Source organism: Mixophyes fleayi, chromosome 7, assembly GCF_038048845.1.
Source record: "Mixophyes fleayi isolate aMixFle1 chromosome 7, aMixFle1.hap1, whole genome shotgun sequence".
In the NCBI taxonomy this organism is placed as follows: domain Eukaryota; kingdom Metazoa; phylum Chordata; class Amphibia; order Anura; family Limnodynastidae; genus Mixophyes; species Mixophyes fleayi.
In genome coordinates, this window is record NC_134408.1 from 25,365,993 (window position 1) to 25,383,777 (window position 17,785).

At 40.7% G+C, this 17,785-nt stretch overlaps 1 protein-coding gene across 2 annotated transcripts in view; it reads right to left on the reverse strand.

The window, feature by feature from the left end:
• Positions 1-2,770: 2,770 nt before the first annotated feature.
• LOC142097538 (uncharacterized) overlaps positions 2,771-17,785 on the reverse strand; it is a 31,457-nt gene continuing 16,442 nt past the window's right edge. For both annotated transcript variants that reach the window (XM_075179445.1, XM_075179446.1), the window contains exons 7-14: positions 16,170-16,711; positions 13,544-13,868; positions 12,222-12,432; positions 10,976-11,124; positions 10,758-10,871; positions 9,949-10,125; positions 6,790-6,883; positions 2,771-5,744 (exon numbers count right to left, since the gene is read on the reverse strand). In XM_075179445.1, the coding sequence (XP_075035546.1) occupies positions 5,681-5,744; positions 6,790-6,883; positions 9,949-10,125; positions 10,758-10,871; positions 10,976-11,124; positions 12,222-12,432; positions 13,544-13,868; positions 16,170-16,711 (1,676 nt within the window). In that variant the 3' untranslated portion in view covers positions 2,771-5,680. The remainder of the gene's footprint in view (positions 5,745-6,789; positions 6,884-9,948; positions 10,126-10,757; positions 10,872-10,975; positions 11,125-12,221; positions 12,433-13,543; positions 13,869-16,169; positions 16,712-17,785) is intronic.

Below are 17,785 nucleotides of genomic sequence, written 5' to 3' on the forward strand. Positions count from 1 at the left end.
CAACTAAATAAGTATTTCTGTCGTGACCTAAATACTTATTACAATTTTTTGACCCAACTACTTCTAAAACAGGACTGCTCAGTAATTATTTTGGAGGGGTGCCTTGAAAAAATTTGTAGACTCTAAGGGTGCCGCGAACTGAAAAAGTTTGGGAACCACTGGACCAGCCCATTCATATGTGTTTAGGCACAATTACAGTCCCAACAACTGAAAGGAGGGTTACAGTTCACACCCATACATCTATATTTGTGAATAATGTTTAGGTTTTTGTATCCTTTACTGAAACACTTTTTATGGGTAAAATTTTGGCATGAAATATTTTGCATTGACCTCATAATAAGCAGGCTGGAAACCTCACTGGTCAGCTATAGAGGCTGAGCTATAAAAGAGATAATATGATAAACCTATGTATATTCAACAATTGACACAAGCAGTAGTCCATATGTAATGTTTCGTTGTTTTTAAACCAGAGTAATCAATAAGACAGAGAAGTGCAATAAATAAGAGGAGATATTGACCCCCACTCATCTCTGATGTACCTGAGACAGCACCATCCATCCACACTGCAGAGAGAGTGGTGAAACCCCCAGAATATACTTCCATGCTCGTCCCTGATGTTGGACGGGAGGATAAGGGAACTGCTGAAGGCCTCATAGGGAAAATTATATAAACTATAATTGCTCACTTATATTACACAGAAGAGGGACTATAATTTAGAAAGGAATGTCGCCATCTGGTGGTAACAAGATCACAAATACATAAATCTCAAAAAACACTATTGATAAAGAAGACCAACATAACTTCAAGTAAAGAAGATGAGAGGAGAAACAGGAGAAGGCACGGTAGTGACCCCTAATCTGTCCTGGAAACAAGCGTCATGAAGATCTCCCAGGGTCACTACTAACCTAAACAGTAACTTGCCTGCTACTGGAGGATAATCTTGCCAAACATACACATAATCTTGTCCCAATCCTGTTTGTCTCTCCCCCATGCTTCACCTTTAACTCCTCCATCCCTACTCTGTGCCACCCACCCCTCTCAAACCTTTTATCTTAACAGCAAATACTCTGGAAACAATGGAGAAGCCCCAGCTAGATCTAATATCAGCATAGCAGCAACTGGGGCGATTTCTTAATCAAGTAATCTTCCATAACATTTAAGCATCATTCCAGACCTTCCATGAACCCATTATATAAGCAACGTTCTTTTAATTTACTTACCACTCCTACTGTCATATATATGTTTACATTGTTTTGTATCAGTATATATTTCTCTGTTTTTGCTCTTGCCTCACCACTACTCAAGCTTGTTGTTCTTAAATAGGCAGATCTCCTCACTGCCTGGTAATAATCATCATCATCATCATCAGCTATTTATATAGCGCCACCAATTCTGCAGCGCTGTACAGAGAATATTTGTGTGTCACATCAGTCCCTGCCCCATAGGAGCTTACAGTCTAAATTCTCTCACACACTCACAAAGACTGGGGTTAATTTTGTCAGCAGCCAATTAATCTACAATTATGTTTTGGCTGGCACTTTGTCCTTTCTTCTCTCCTCTCTCCCCCTCGCTCCTATCCAAGTAGATTCATGTTGGTATAAGACTAAACTTCTCAAGATTTACTCTTACAAAAGTAATTTCTCTAGCGGATATTAAGAGTCTAGTTATTTGATCTACTCTTTCGTGTTTTATATTTCTCAAGGGGAAATAGAAGTGTTCTAACCTATTAGTTAGTCTTAGAAATACTTATACAGTTGGTGACCCGTCTTTACTCTTTTTCTTTGTGTGATGAACAAATACGTTTCCAAATATGTGACCACGAGATCTATGCCAAGGGCAAATCTGGGCAACTTGGGTAAACAAATAGAACCAAAAACATAGTCCTTCCTCCCCACTTTCTTCTCAGAGCTCATCCGCTGATACGGGCAAGAATCCAGTGTGATGACTCTCATCTCTGATCCACGTAAAAGAAGTACCACCATATTTAATGTTATTACCATATATAAAATGATTATCATTATTACCCTATCTAAGGGTAATATATTTCTTACAGGTTAATGTGACATAGGAATAGGATGAGGCACAGATCAATACACATATATCCATTGGGTCTTATTTGGATCCATGCGCTATATAGGACCGCTCTTGGTAGAGCTGCGCCGTGATGTCACGGCGCAGTGCGCCTTGCAAGATCGCACAACCTGAGAGTCTCGCAACGCCATGGCAGACACTGGGAGTCAATGAAATAAAGGACACAAGCAAATGAACAAATAAATAAGAGACATGGGGGTATATTTACTAAACTGCAGGTTTGAAAAAGTGGAGATGCTGCCTACGGCAACCAATCAGACGCTAGCTGTTATTTTGTAGAATGCACTAAATAAATGACAGCTACAATCTGATTGGTTGCTATAGGCAACATCTCTACCTTTCTCAAACCCGCAGTTTAGTAAATCTAGCCCGTGGGGTACAAACCACAATTTTAGTAGACAAGGGGAGCAATCAATGGGAGCCAGATAAGAGACGGAAAAAGGGAGTAAGTAATTGGAGGTAAACGGGGGATTGACAATTGAAGCAAACAGGTGGAGGCTGAAGAGGGGGCTGACAGAAGACAGTAATACAGAGGACTACGGTACAGATCAAGGAGAATAAATTGAGAAACTGCAAAACCCCAGCCACATTGAGAAAGAAAGGTTCCCAATCCCACTAACCAATTATCCCTTCATAAATCTCTGTAACAAGGCTGTATATAGGAAACAGAAGAGTCATATTTCTTAAAAACATATATACAAAATTTTATTAAAACTAATTTTCCTTCAAACACAAATTTACAAGAAAAAAAAAAATATTGTCCTTTTCCTGGACAGTTTTCTGCTAAACTTCTACTAACCAGCACAAAACAAAATGGGTAATCCCCTCTATCCATGACAGTCTTATTAGATCTCTCCAGCAATTCAGAACATTTTGTCATTGCTTTGCAGACTTACGCTTTACAGCTGGTGTTCAAATGCATTTGAACGGAATTATATGTAAGGTAATAGTGTTGGTGAACTGGCTGTGGTAGAGCAGCTCTCTTAATTGTCATTGAGCGCCCTATGACTTTCTACATTTATTAGATACTTAGCGTCTGGGATACTATATTTGTATTAGATTTTTTTCTATGCTTCCATTTGTTTTGGATGCATTGTAAACATATTTTTGAAGGAATGTCCTTATATAGGTAGACCCCCTGATTTACATGACTATGTACCTTATAGACCAGTGTTGGCTAACCTGTGACACTCCAGGTGTTTGTGCAACTACAAGTCCCAGCATACCCTTCCAGCAATAAGCTGCTATATATTGGCAAAGCATGCTGGGACTTGTAGTTTCACAACACCTGGAGTGTCACAGGTTAGCCAACACTGTTATAGGGGCTTATTCAATAAAATGCACACACATATGCTGTGACCCATACCAGACATTGCGGTCATGTTCAAAACTGCAACAGAAAAAGAACAGCTAGAATCACATGGGTTGCTGTGTAATATGTGCACATTGCACCGTTTTATGAAATAAGCACCACAGAATAGTTAATTTACCTCATGACTGGTTGTAGTTTTATAAGAGCTAAGCATGCTGGGGGATGTAGTTCATACAACCCCCAGCCGGAGAGTTATATCCCTGGTAATGTGGCCTTATCGTCTGACATCGCTAACATCATCAACATCATCCTAACATTCTTTTAAAACATTGTGTTTTAAAAGAATGAACTTTCACATTTATTAAATTAGAAAAACATGTATAGATTGTATAAAGCACTTTATAGTATAAAAAGGTCTATTAAGTGATTTTCATTAAATGCTATACAGTCTTCATAATCAACACTGTGAAATATTTTTTCTCTAATTTAATATATTGCAAAATTGAGATGATGTTTAATTTTACACAATAGTTATTTTTTTTCTGGGCTGTTCAAATGCTGGAGCTTTCCGTGGCTATTATGTGATCCCGTTTCCTTGGTGCCTATAGTTTATGATTTTATTTTTATTGACAAAGATAATACACACTCAATGATAATATTGGACAGCGCTGTACCGGGGTTATTACAATATTGTTCTGCGGTTTTCATTCGATAGCTTTGGAGTTGCAGACGGAAACCTGGTGCAGTTTTGCAGCAAAAGCACCAACAGGGAAGCTTCCAAAATGCAATGGTTCCTTACGAGCGCACGTGTTTCTGCTTCCATTTCAAAGTGCACGTTCACGCCTCAGTGTTTGGAAACACCCCTGTAAAGTCTGTGCTTTGGGTTTGCAAGTTGGCCGAATTGGAAACAGTCAAAACATTGCATTAAAGTCTAACCTACAGCCGCTTCAGGACTAATATTTTTGCTTCATGAAATGAATCATGAGAGGGGGGCAATAGGGGACTTTATTACGTCTCACTTTTGTATGTTTGTAGCGTTTTATTACACTGGTGAAAGTGCACTAAAATGTGCTTTTATGCAGAAGAGAAACTGGAAGCTGCATAATGCATCCCATTATAGTTTTGGGATAAAACACGATCTGCGGCATCTCAGAGGTACATCGGGTCCTTTGTAGGAATGTGTAGACTCCGCGTTCAACTTTATTGCAAATCTATGAGCACTCTTATGCCAAATCCACATTCAGTAAGGAATGCTCCGATATTCCCAATTCCACCCATCTGATCTTCTAACAGACCTAGAAAGTCTTAAAAATAAATGTTCCACTGTGCATTAATAGCAACTGCAGCTTAGATAAGTCACATTTCGTAATGCTGAAGACATACTGTATATGTAAGAATATCCATGAACTTGGAACAGCAATTTCCAGATCCCTGTGGGAAAAACAATATTCTTCTTTGTAACACAGAACATAGAGACATCACTATGATGTGAAGTTTTCTGAGTCTGTTTTTTTTATTTTGGGTGCCAAATATGCCAGAAAAATGTTAGGACCCTATCCCCAAATATCCCGTCAATGCAGGTGTATCAGGGATCTAAATTCTAGACTTACTTTTGGTAAGAATCATGTCCTAATAAACCTAAGACTTATCAGAAGCCGCTGAGAAAATGACCTGGAAACTCTAAACCATCTTGATCTGTTCATGTAAAAATATTCTAATATTATTTAGCTACTGCAGTTATTTTTTAGCAAGAATTGTTTTTCTGAACCTTCCACTACAGTTTGTAAGCGGTTTTCAATCAGAGGTTGAAAAAAAAAACCAAAACCTCAACTCAGAGGTTGAAGAAAGCAACTTCCGAAGACATCATAGAACATGTGCTAAAGTCAAGGTGGAAGAAATACTGTAATGTGAGGCCAGGACAGCTGTATCCCGCTTTCCAGTATAGAGTAGTACCGATAAATGTGAATGTCACAAAAATATTTTTTCTTATAGAAACAATTGCATCGCTCTACTCCATAACTGCACCAATTTCGCAGAGTCTCCATATTCTGGTAAGAATCCTCATCTCTTGTATTAGAGTGGGCCGAACACTTCCCTGGCAGGAGAAAAGTGTTCACTGCATTGCGAAAGATAGAGACCGCTCAGACACCTTCAATTGCAGCATGATGTTCGTCTATGAAGCTTGCATCTAATAGACAGGGCTTGTGTCCTGGCTGAACCTGTTATATGTCCCACTTCTGTAGTCCATTCTTTCCTCTACTGTTTGCACTCTGCTCATCAGTATTCGGTTGTCAGCTCTGTGTGTGGATTCATTTCAATACTGGTGTAATTCTGAGGGCTCCTGCAGGACAAATGTGAAAATATTAATGTAGTATCAGAGGTGGCCAGGTAAGGGAGGAGGCCAAACTCTTCTTTTCAGTCAGGGTCAGTTCAGATAAAACTCTACAGCTGACACAGCAAATTATGGTTTAGGCTGAGCTGTCAGCTGAGTATGTCAGTTTCCATCATATCCAGTAGGTGTCTACCGGCACACTGTTAGATTATTGAATAGCCATTGCTATTCATCAGAGTGTCGGGGGGGTTCTGGCATGCTGATTGGTGTATGTCTAGCTTTATGAACCAATCAGAGGTCTGGTAGCTGTATACTGGATATAATGGATCACTGCATAGCCAAACTGTGAGACAGTAGAGATTTGGGTGAGTAGTATAGTGGTTATTAGTATGCATTGTGTTTTGCATAGAATTCACTTGAATGCTGTTCTTAATTTAAAGTCTGGGCTCTCCAAAACATTGCTGCACATCAGGCAACACAGTTTATGGTGCTGCCGAGTGTAGTCAAACCTGCTTTTTGTGTATATAAACAGTGATCGTAGAGGAAATTTAGAAGTGGCGGTATGTAAAATGTACTGGGAATGTAAGTAACTGGAATGTAATAGTGTTACAATGAAGGCAGTAGGAGAAGTAGCGGTATGGCATGACACAGTGCACACCCCCATTTCCAGAAGAAAATTAAAATATATATATATATATATATATATATATATATATATATATATATATATATGATATTTATTATATATATATATCTATATATCATATATATGTACTTCTCAACTGTCCTAATTTTGTGAAATAGGGACAGAGCTTATTTTGTCCTGATTTTGTGATTCTAAATGTTGAGAGGTATGTTGGATGTATTTGATATCACTGATTCCTGGTGAAATGTGTCTCAGTGATGTTACTAATTTCTGAGGAAGAAATGTAGGCAACAAATGTACACTTTAGTTATCTCACTGTGTATAACTTAAGTTTATTTATTAATTAAAGCCCTGAAGATATATTTAAGATAAAACTGCCATTTATGTTTGATTTCTGTTCCAATGTACCTTTTCCGCAGGTAGAGTATAAATCCAAGTGCTCCGCCTATCACCAGCAGCAACAGCAGCACCAGAAGGGAGACCTGCCACGCCCTGAAGGCTCCTGTCAGAACACAGACAGCACAGGTGACTAACAATCAGACGATACTATGGGGAGGTCATTTACAAACAGGATAAAATGTGCCCAGCAGAACATTTCATTGCACAAATGAACCTACCTGCACTCCTAGTACACTCCTGGCCAGCCTGCGGCTCTACAGGTGTTGTGAAACTACAAGCCCCAGCATGCTTTGCCAGGAGATAGCCAGACGATTGCTGGCAGGGCATGCTGGGACTTGTAGTTTCACAACACCTGGAGAGCCACAGGTTGGCCATTCCTGTCCTTATCTATGCATAGGTGTACACACACATTTAGCCAAATTTATGTCTTTAATTAATCAGGAGTGTGATTAATGTTCATGAAGCTGGACTAACATTCACACGGCACTGCACATAACATATTTTCTGTATAGAGAAGCTACCATACAAGTAGGAAAGGAAGTTGTGTGTGTGTTCCTTCAGTGCTAAACATGGCAGACTCCTATGTGAATGGAGGCCATCTTGGACGAGGCCAGGTCTGTGGTGTCTGACCAGTGTGCTAGAGAACCTGTCTGAGCTTCCCTCTTAACGCTGCATATTATTGAGGTGTCTTTTGGACGCATAGTCATGGATATAGTTGGTGTACTGGAAAAACTGGTGACTAGCTATCAATATATTCTGGTTGACGTAGAGACTGTGCCCTTGGGGAACAAAGCTTCATGTCTAGTAATACCCATGGAGATCTCAATGGATCAGGAGACCCCCTTCTAGTCCAAGATTCTGATAAATCTCTGTCAAGATGTTGAGGGTGAAAACCAGTGGTGGGATTCTGCCGGTTCGCCAGAACCGATACCTAATTTTAAGGTCAGTTCCGCGAACCGGTGACTCCAGACTCCACCCTCTTTGTTGGAAAAAGTAAAAAAAACAGAAAAAAAACCAGTTTGCGGCGCCGGCACTCCTCCTCCCTGCTTCATCTGCACTGAATGTCAAGCGTGATGACATCACGCCCGCCATTCAGTGAGGAGCGGTGCAGAGAGGAGTTAGCAAGCAAGAAGACAAGAAGAGAAGAAAAGAGAAGAAAGAAGCCGATACAGAAGGTGAAGTGAGAGTGTGAATGATTGAACAGTTTGCTGCTGTGGTCTTTAAAAAAAAAATGTCTTGGTCTACAATTGTGTGCAAGATTTTAAATTTAAGTAAAAAATGACTGTATAGCCAAATCTAGGTTGGCTTTGTCCTCCTCCACTCCTCTATGTGATTTTTACATTTGCTGTACTGAAAAAAAAAATGACAAAAGCTAAATGACTGTTTCTGCCTTTGTGAAAGCCAATTCATAGGTCAAAAGGGCCTCTAGATAAGGGGGGGATTGGTTCATGATATCATCCATCACTTGTGGCCGCTCTCTCCTTTGGAATGTCCTTTTAATAGCCAAGGATTGGATGTCTTCCTTTGGCACCATATTGTAATCGTGCCAAGAGTGAAAAGACAGAGGTCGTCGGGGACTTAAGCCAAATAAAAGACCAGCTTGCATATCAAAGGTCAAACATGAAAATGCCATAAGGGGTAGATAGTATGTGATCTTCAGATATGTTGAGCAACACATTACACGATGTTCTATGCATGCTTAAGAATCATGGGCATGAGAAAACCTACAGAGCCACAGGTTGCATAATACAGTAGTGTGGAACATGAATAGAGAGGCACATTGAACAATTTTAGTGGCACAATAAAAAGTATTGCAGGTTGCGTACAGTTGCCATGCTTTGACTTCTCTTCCCCATAATCCATCTATGTTTCCAAAGCTGTCTTGTCAATCTTTCTAAGGTGTGCTAATAATCCTCTAACAAAATAATATCTTAGGGTATGATCTAAAGGTAGGGGATATAGGTCACATGAATGGTGATGGGCAAGACTCGAAAGGACTGAAAAAAAGAGAGCTGACAGACAACTCCTTATGCGTGCTCATATTCTATACAGAGGGGTAACATAAAACTATTTGTACCCTGTGCCATACACAACAAGGTCATTTTGAGGTTACATCAAGGTTATTAACAGCACACAGCGGGGGCAGGGGTGATTCTTGTCTCCTGACGCTCAGTATAAAACACAGCCGAAATCCCCGGGTAAGAAGTTCCCACCTGACTAATATGCGGTTACCCAGACTGTAGTACAAATTATAGATTTTTAAAAATTGCATGACAGGTACACTTAAAAACTTGGGACTTGGAGGCCTTAAAAAAGTGCAAGATTTCAGGTGGGCACATTAGAAATCTAAAAGTTATAGTACAATGGAAACTGTCATAGGGGCAGACACATTGTTTTCTTAGATAGAAATCCACCCTTTTGTCACATTCCACATCACAGGGTATTTATAAGCATGTACCTAATATACGCGGTTATAATACATATTAATCATGCCCTAGTAGGGGACTAGACTACATTATGCAATATACGAATGGTTTAAATATGTATTATATCCTGTGTCCATAAGTGACCCTGCAGTTTGTTGGGGTGATTGAAGGCACCTGTTATTCTACACTAAATGTGCCAGCAAGACGCCCTTGCAATGTATGCAAGGTTGTGCAGCAACTATATATTGTGTCTGTACCTGTTCACCCACTGCCACACTCTTATCTCAACTAGCTGTATTTAGATTCTGTATAAATCACACAGTAAAAGGCAAGAGCTAGGATATACAATGGGCCAAATGTAAACTGAATTAGTCTCACAGGCCAACATAGGGCTGCAAATAACAGCAGGACTCCCGGAAGAGTAGGCAAACCTCCTGCATTCGCCGAAATTCACGGCATTGAATGTGAGGACGGGGCTTAATTACACAATTAAGCCCCGTCCTCACATTCAATGCCGTGAATTTTGGCAATTAATAGCGAGGGCGGGGCTATGGTGACGCAACAATGTCACCACGCCCCCTCCTCTCCGGATCTCCCAGGGGAGAAATTTTATAAGTTGGCATGTATGCTGTAAATATAGGACAAAGTGATGCAGCTCTGGGCCTAGAGCCCAGGGGTCAATGCAAGCTCCCCAATTGCCCTCATTATGAACCCCTAGTGGGCTGTCACCTACGTGTGTTACCTTGTCTCTTCTCCTGCATTAAACACCCTGTAAAATACCCCAGGGAGCTGTTCTGTAAGGGCTTTTCGTAGCTGGTCAGGTCTGTCATCCATCTCTGTATAAGGTGCTGGTCACTGTACGTGGTCAGGACATTGCCGGAGACGGTCATCTTGTCCTGCATACACATGACGTTCAGGTCTAATGAGAGAGAGAGATGTGAGTCAGATTGTAGAATCACTAAGAGAACAATGGCAGCATTTAAATGATAAACTACAAAGAAGAAATGTTACAGGATGCAGCAGAAGATAGACTATAAATCCAGGACTGACTAATCGCTACTAGAGAGATCACTTGTTCCAATAACAAAAACAGGAAAATATATATCAACTGAACCGTTCTCATCTGCAATCACAGTCTATCATCTAGTACAGTCTGGACACATCGACCTTCCTGACAACCTGGGTTCCTTAATGTAACCCTGTGACATATAAAGTGGACCAAAAATATCACTAACTTAGAAATGATCCTTTATAAGCCAGCTAATGCAATATTGCCTATAATATGACATTGAGACCAGTGTGTTTGAAAGTGTACAGCAGCCTTCACACAGTGGGTGCAGCCATTTTGTCGGCTTATGTCCCAGTGACATCACTGATTTCTCGTGAGCTGATAGGCTGCATTCTTGAATATTGATTCAGTCCACAAAATGGCTACCTCCACCGTGTGTAGACAATGGATACACATTAATTCTGGAAGAATAGTGCTACAGATACTAGTTGTCCAATATGTGAAACTTGGGTAATGGCTGGGAAAGGGGTGTGTGAAATGACCTTCTATATACGATGGGGGTGCAAAACAAGAGCAGCGATTTTCCATGGACCGGCTAAGGGTGGTTTTCAACTCATCCAGTGCAAACTCCTTCATCGTATCCCATTGAGAGCAATCTGCAAGAGGAAATGCAATTATTATGAAGCTGCTTTCTGCATTAGTGGTCAATTAATACGACTTTGTAAGACACACAGTAGCCCCCACCAGTGTCCCCAATTACCCATTGTGGAGCCTTTCACGCAAAGGTCAAGCTGTATTGAGGTCACTATGGAGGGACAAATGTTTTCCGAGCCTGGGCTGGGGTGCTGGACAGTCAGCAGCGGGGTGGAGGATCCCACGGGGGGAGTGCAGCGACTCACAGAAAATACCCTGAAGTAGGATAAAAGCAACGTGTGGGTGTGAAAATACCAAATAGTATTTAGTATGTGTCCACTGACATAATAAGCATTTATTGTCACACAAAAGTGCAACAAGTACCCTCTCTCAGATCCAGGTGTCATTTCACTGGGCTGCCACTATAGGGAGCTCTATCACATTATGAAGAAGTTTGAGCTGTTTTGCTAAACAACCTGACAAGTGAACAAGTAATGCAAATACCGTTCATACATGCTTGTGTCTTTGCGATATAATTTTTACACACAGACCTCATATAGTGACGGGAAAAAATGGTTGCACACAGTGGTGGAAGTGGGGTTGTATACAGTGGTATGTCATACCGCCACTTCTCCTACTGCCTTCATTTTAACACTATCACATTCCAGTCACTTATATATATATATATATATATATATATATATATATATATATATAATGTATCATACTTGCCAACTCTCCCGGAATGTCCGGGAGACTCCCGAAATTCGGTTCAGTCTCCCGGGCTCGTTGGCATTTTTCCCGCATCCTGATTGACGCCATTTTGGAGGGCGGGAGGGGGCGGGACGAGGCCAATCACGTCATTTTGGCCCCGCAACGTAAATTACGTTTTTGCTGGGGGCGGGACCAAAATGACACACCCCCTCCCGCCCTCCAGTCACGCCCCCTCTCCCGGAAACTTGTTTCCGAGAGTTGGCAAGTATGATATATATATATATATATATATATATATACAGTGGTAGAAGTGGGGTGTATACAGTGGTATGTCATACCGCCACTTCTCCTACTGCCCTCATTGTAACACTATCACATTCCATTCAGTTACATTCCCATTCTATTTTTCAGGCCGCCACTTCTAAATTTCCACGTCAGCCACTGGCTGTACAACAATGAAGTATAGCAAATAATGCTCTCACACTCATGTCATGTGTCTATCCTGTCTTCGAACAGACATAAAATATAATGGCAATTTGTATTATAAAGCATTGTATGAGGTAAAAGTTTTAAGAGTTGCCGTGGTAGTTAATACAGTGATCAGAAGGTAGATAACTACCATAATGCTTGTGGATTAGTTGTGACCTGCTGATACTCACGGCTGCTCTCCGTACAAAGTGACAGCGTGTGTATTTAAACCTCTTAGAACGTCTGTGTTTGCGCGACTTTCCCAGGTGTAAATTAATGCATCCAAAAGATCTTTCTGAGTCTGGAACGATCCTATTGGGAATGTCTCAGGTCGCCCTCTATAGAGAGCCAAGGCCTCCGGGGTGCCAAGGTAAGGTCGAGACAGCAGAGGGAGCTTCTGATCTGCGAGTAGAAAGCGATGGGCATCAGACAAGTGCTGCAGTTACAATTTAAGCTTTGACATTAACACAGCAATTGACTTTTGATAGCCTTGAAGTTTTTATTAGCATTTTTGCTTTATTACAGACCTCTGTTCAATATAAAGTTCAATATAAAATGTTGAATTATATAAGGAGAAGCATGAAACAGGGATTTTTCTGTGCAAGCACTAGAAGTTTATTTTCTAGTTTAAGTTTATTTTTCAAACTATATGCAAAGATCATTATGATCAAAATATTATTGGTGACATTTGTTTGTTAAATTGCAAGATAGAAAATCTTTGTAATAGGGGGCTCTTGTTAAATAGACCCCCTAAGAGTGTCTGGATAGGATGTGGTTAACTGAAGAGCTCAGTAACAAATAACTCTCGGTTCTGCTAATATACTATGTGCTGAGTATATAAGTTCAGCCAATGGTCAGCGTTTCAGGCTCAGCAAACGCACTATACATTCCATCTGAGAATGTCTCTGGATCCATCTCCTGGCCGGTGACCAATGCTGTGCTAAGAATAGGACGTTCGCAGGACAGTAAGAATATGTGACCCTTATACCTGATACTGTAACCTTGTAAAATCTCTCTGCTCTTCACTGCATACTGCATGTGTGAGATATTACACTATTACAGCCAAGGTAACTGATTTACAGAGAGATGACTAAACACAAAACATGACATTTTCATATGCGGAACTTGTTCTGCTCCGTCTTTACATTGTTGGTTTATTAAAAAGAAGTGTAATGGAGTATCTCCTTCCTTCTTGTCGGAAACAGCAAAAAAAACAAACCAAAAAACAGATGGTGAGAAGGGTCAAAAAGCTTAAATAGTAAAACTTTACGATGGCATGACTGATCATGGAAATGCTTGAATCCACCAATCTGAGTGTAACCATTACATAGATGTTTGGGAACCATTAAGATTTAGATGTTTGTGTATTGCTCATTTTCTCCTTTCCCATTCTAGAATATTGGAAAATAGAGAAAATCCACATCCAAGACAGAAAGTCAAATAATACAGTTTAGTAATGCCCTCATGAAAGCACAGCTATAATACAAGAGCTAGCTGAACAAGAGCAACTTACCGCCAGCCCCATTGGCGCCGATTAGGTAGAACCCGTTAGCTCCAATTATGCCTTGCAAACCAAACCGATCGTAAACCTTTCCATCTCTATTATACATGACCAAAGTGTGATTCTGAATTTGGCCTCCAGGGGGTCCCTTCAGCTCAATGAAGCTGTATGGTACCAAGTACTCCAGTACCCCAATCTCGCTGATCAGCAACATCATGGGCACGACGGACGCTCCAGGACGGGAAGAGGTTCTGGGAAGACTGGAAGTCACAAATGGAAGCGTGGAAGGAGAGACAGTCTCACAGTCATTCTTTGTAAGAGGGGTAATCTTAGTGATCTGAAAACAGAACACAACGTTGATGCATTGTGATTAGGATAGAAACATTTCTAATGGGGTGTATGTGTCATGATATATTGGTATATTGTGAAGATGCAGTACAGCTTAATTATCTCAGGAATCTTATATATAATCCAAATAATATTGCAATGGCTAAAACATATACATTATTTAAAATAGGGAAGCGAAACCGGTAAAATTAGGTAAATTGACTAATTTAGGTTTTTCGGTGTCTTTTCTCCCCAGCTCATATATTAATTTACAGTGTCTCATAAGTAATTTTAAGAGAACCTGTACACTTTATATTCTATGAATCTTCTAAAGCATCAGAGAATCTGGATAAGTCTTCAAGAGAGAAGCGTTAAAGCTTATAATTGTTTCACTTACTACAAAGGACAGCAATGTTTGGACACCTACCCATTTAGAAAAGCCTACTATGTAAAACCAAAAATAAATGTTAAAATATTTATCCAATAACAATTGACTTGGCTGGGTACACACTGAAGGCTTTTCAGCTGACTATTGGGTCAATCGAGCGATAAACGACCTTTGGGGCCAATACCGCATTAGTGTGTATACTTAAACAATGAGCGATAGTCGTTCCAATGTACCGATTGGCATTTAATTTGATTGTTCAGCAGACCTATAAATCTCCTTCCAATGTCATTCCAATCCTGCAGTCTGTATGCGCTCACGATCAGGATCTCCATAGAGTTTACAGAGTCGCAATCTTTTCAGCTGATGGTTATGACAGTTGAAAAGAACAGATCTGAAGGTAAATCTTTTATAGATTATATAGTGTGTACACATGAATCCGCATGATGATTGTGGCTTTTTTTTTTCTTCAGTCATTGGTACAATCAGTATAGATAACACATTGTTCAGAAAATTCTGCAGTGTGTATCCAGCCTTAGAAGTGGACAATCACCCAACGACGCACACCCAAACACACACACACACACCTCCCCACCAGCATTTTTTTTCATTTTCTCCCAGTGGTCTCATGATACAGACCCCTCAAATAATGGAATCCTTACTCCTTGGTCCTTACAGAATAATAACTCAAGTTAGAGCTGTCTAAGTAGCTTGTCCCGTGCTGAAGTTGTATGGATGGACGCACTTCACTTTATGTGAGTCTGTGTCATGGGAATTATGGAATACCACAATTCTATAAGTAAGTAAAGCATGAATCATCCTAAAACAGCTGGTACCGTACCCTTTTCTTTTGCAATTGGTTGTAAGGAATGGAATCAGGTTTTAGACTACCCATCCTAAATGTTACAGAGCCAGGACAATCTTGTATGATTAAAAATTCACTTTTGTTGTACAAGAAACATTAATTGGTGTTGGCCTGGCTGCCATCTTTTTATGGAGCGATAAAGGAGCTTACACCGTCACCAGCCCAATATTCTAGTGTATGTTGATAGATATAGTGTGCCTTTGAGACAAATCTTGGGCAGGTTTATAATCATCCCACTAAAAGTCAGTAATTCTCAATTGAACAAAGATCTACAATACACGTGCATACACGAAACAGTGGAAATACACCATAGTTCAAACAATGAAGACCAATGACATTATATTATAAGCACCATAAACACTAGCCAACTTCTTTAACCAACAGACAGCCCATCACCCCCCTGGAGAAGTCTATTGTGACGAAACGCGTAGGTTCATTAGTGCGGTTTACTAGATGTTTACATTATTCCGAGGTAGTCCTTGTCTGCCTTCCGTGTCCTTCATAAGGGGTGTGAACATTTAGTGGTAACCAAAAGAGCCTTATCCTAGGATGACTAGGAGCGGACTGCTGTATTACTATCGCTGCAGAAAAGCTATTTATAGTACCTTTTTATGTACATATTTTTAATCTACTCAATGAAAATAAATTTTCTATGAAATACTACACTATCTGTTTTGGTGTACCATTTTAACTTTGAGGTTAAATAGAAATTATTTTGGAAGAAACCTTTGATGTACCAGTGATGCACCTGTGACACGCCTTTAGTGTACCATGGACACACCTTTGGTGTACCATTGATGCACCTGTGACACACCTTTGGTGTACCAGTGATGTACCTGTGACACACCTTTGGTGTACCATGGACACAATACTGAAGAACCACTGACACACCACAATTACCCTAGGCTATCTATTACAATAGGTCTATAACAAGACATTTATCTGGTAGAGGAGTTCCTGTAAGATAGTGGGTACACTATACCAAATGTACTTCGCCATATGGGCACCTCCTTTTACTCTTCACACACCTACTGTAATACACACACATCATGCCAACTCACCTGATAGCTGGAATGGTCCAACGGTGCCAACCCATGGCAACGACTTAGGGACTCATCCTCCTCAATAAATCTTTCATCTTCATGTACAGCATTCTGTGCCGGGGTTAAGACCGTCAAGAGGCCGGAAGCATCGTCCCTTGCTTGTGATACGTACACCACGGCATCCACCAGGCCGTCTGCTGTCACCGGCATGTTGGCCTTGTAGGCTTTCCCCAGACGATAATACAATGCAACTGCATCTGCCCCGTTCTGAATGGTGTTAGCACGTAGCGGAATGTGAGGCTTTGGGGTCATCTTAGCGCTGCCGATCAAGAAGTAGCCATTTATGTCTGTGTAGGCGTCTTGGAGGTTGAGTGCAAAATAGGCCTGATTGTTCTTCCCGTTGTAGAGGACCAACCAGTAGCCGGCCAGGCTGACAGAGCTGTTGCTTGGGTGGTAAAGCTCCACAAATTCGGTGTCCTCAGCTGCACCTGGGTTATTAGGATTCACTTCGCTAATTAGCAGACTGGGGACGTTAGAAGATGTAGAGGTACTTGTAACTGCTGTAGAAATGGAAGTAAGAAATTACCAAAGGTGAGAGTCACTGGTCTGACGGAGCTTACACTTTAAATGAAAAATAAGTGAAGCAATTTCAAATGTGATCATCAGTAAATTTGTCCATAAAATAATATTTTTTTAAATCTTGTGTGCAGTTACAAAAGAATTATTCAACAAGTTAGAAATCATTTTTTTTTTTCTTGCTGGTATTCACAATGGATGAGTAATTTATAACAATCAGAGTGCTCTTATAAGCTGTAATGTGATGTCTGGCTGCACATCGCTCCAAACTAAATCCCCCCCCTTCCCCTTGAATGGGTTTTGTTATTAGCTTTTGTCATGCAGAATGGAAGGGTTGATGGGGTGCATTGTCTAATTAGTAGGTGGGGAAAGGGAAGGGGGGTGGAAATAAGAAATGTTAGGATGAGAAGCGGAGGGGTATAGACAAACAGAAAGGGGGTTTCCTAGTGCCTAGAAACCCCCCTCCAAGCCTGGAGCACTGTATAATTGAGGTTGCTGGACCCTGTCCCCACTTCACACGGCTCTGCTTGAAAAGGGAGAGCTGCGTGCACCTAACAGTAGTGCACGCAGCATTGCCCATGTATATTATAGGGATAGGATGAGTTGGAGAGCAGCCAAACACTGTCTAAAATTATAGCGACGACCCCATGCATGCTGGCCATGCCCACTGGCGGCGTGGTGTGGAAACCCCCCTCTACAAATCCTGTGTTTGCCCCTGTGGGGGGAATTAATGGTTACCATGATACTGTTAACAATAACTCTCCTTTTTAAAAATATAACCTGTTGGTATGATTTTACTTTGTTTCCTCTGGTCAAAAATTGAAAATAAAGAAAATATATAATAAAACCTCTCGGAAATTAAGTAAACAAGTAAAAATCTTGGCATCTGTGCGCAGGGGTGGATCTAGAAAACGACAGGGTGGGCACCTAATACAAATATATTGCTACCAAGAACCCCAAGAGAGAGAGGTATATTTTGCATGGAAGAGACCGTGGAGAGAGGGATGCTGCAAGAGGCAGTGTAGCAGCAGTAGAGAGCCGAGGGGCTGAGAGTACAC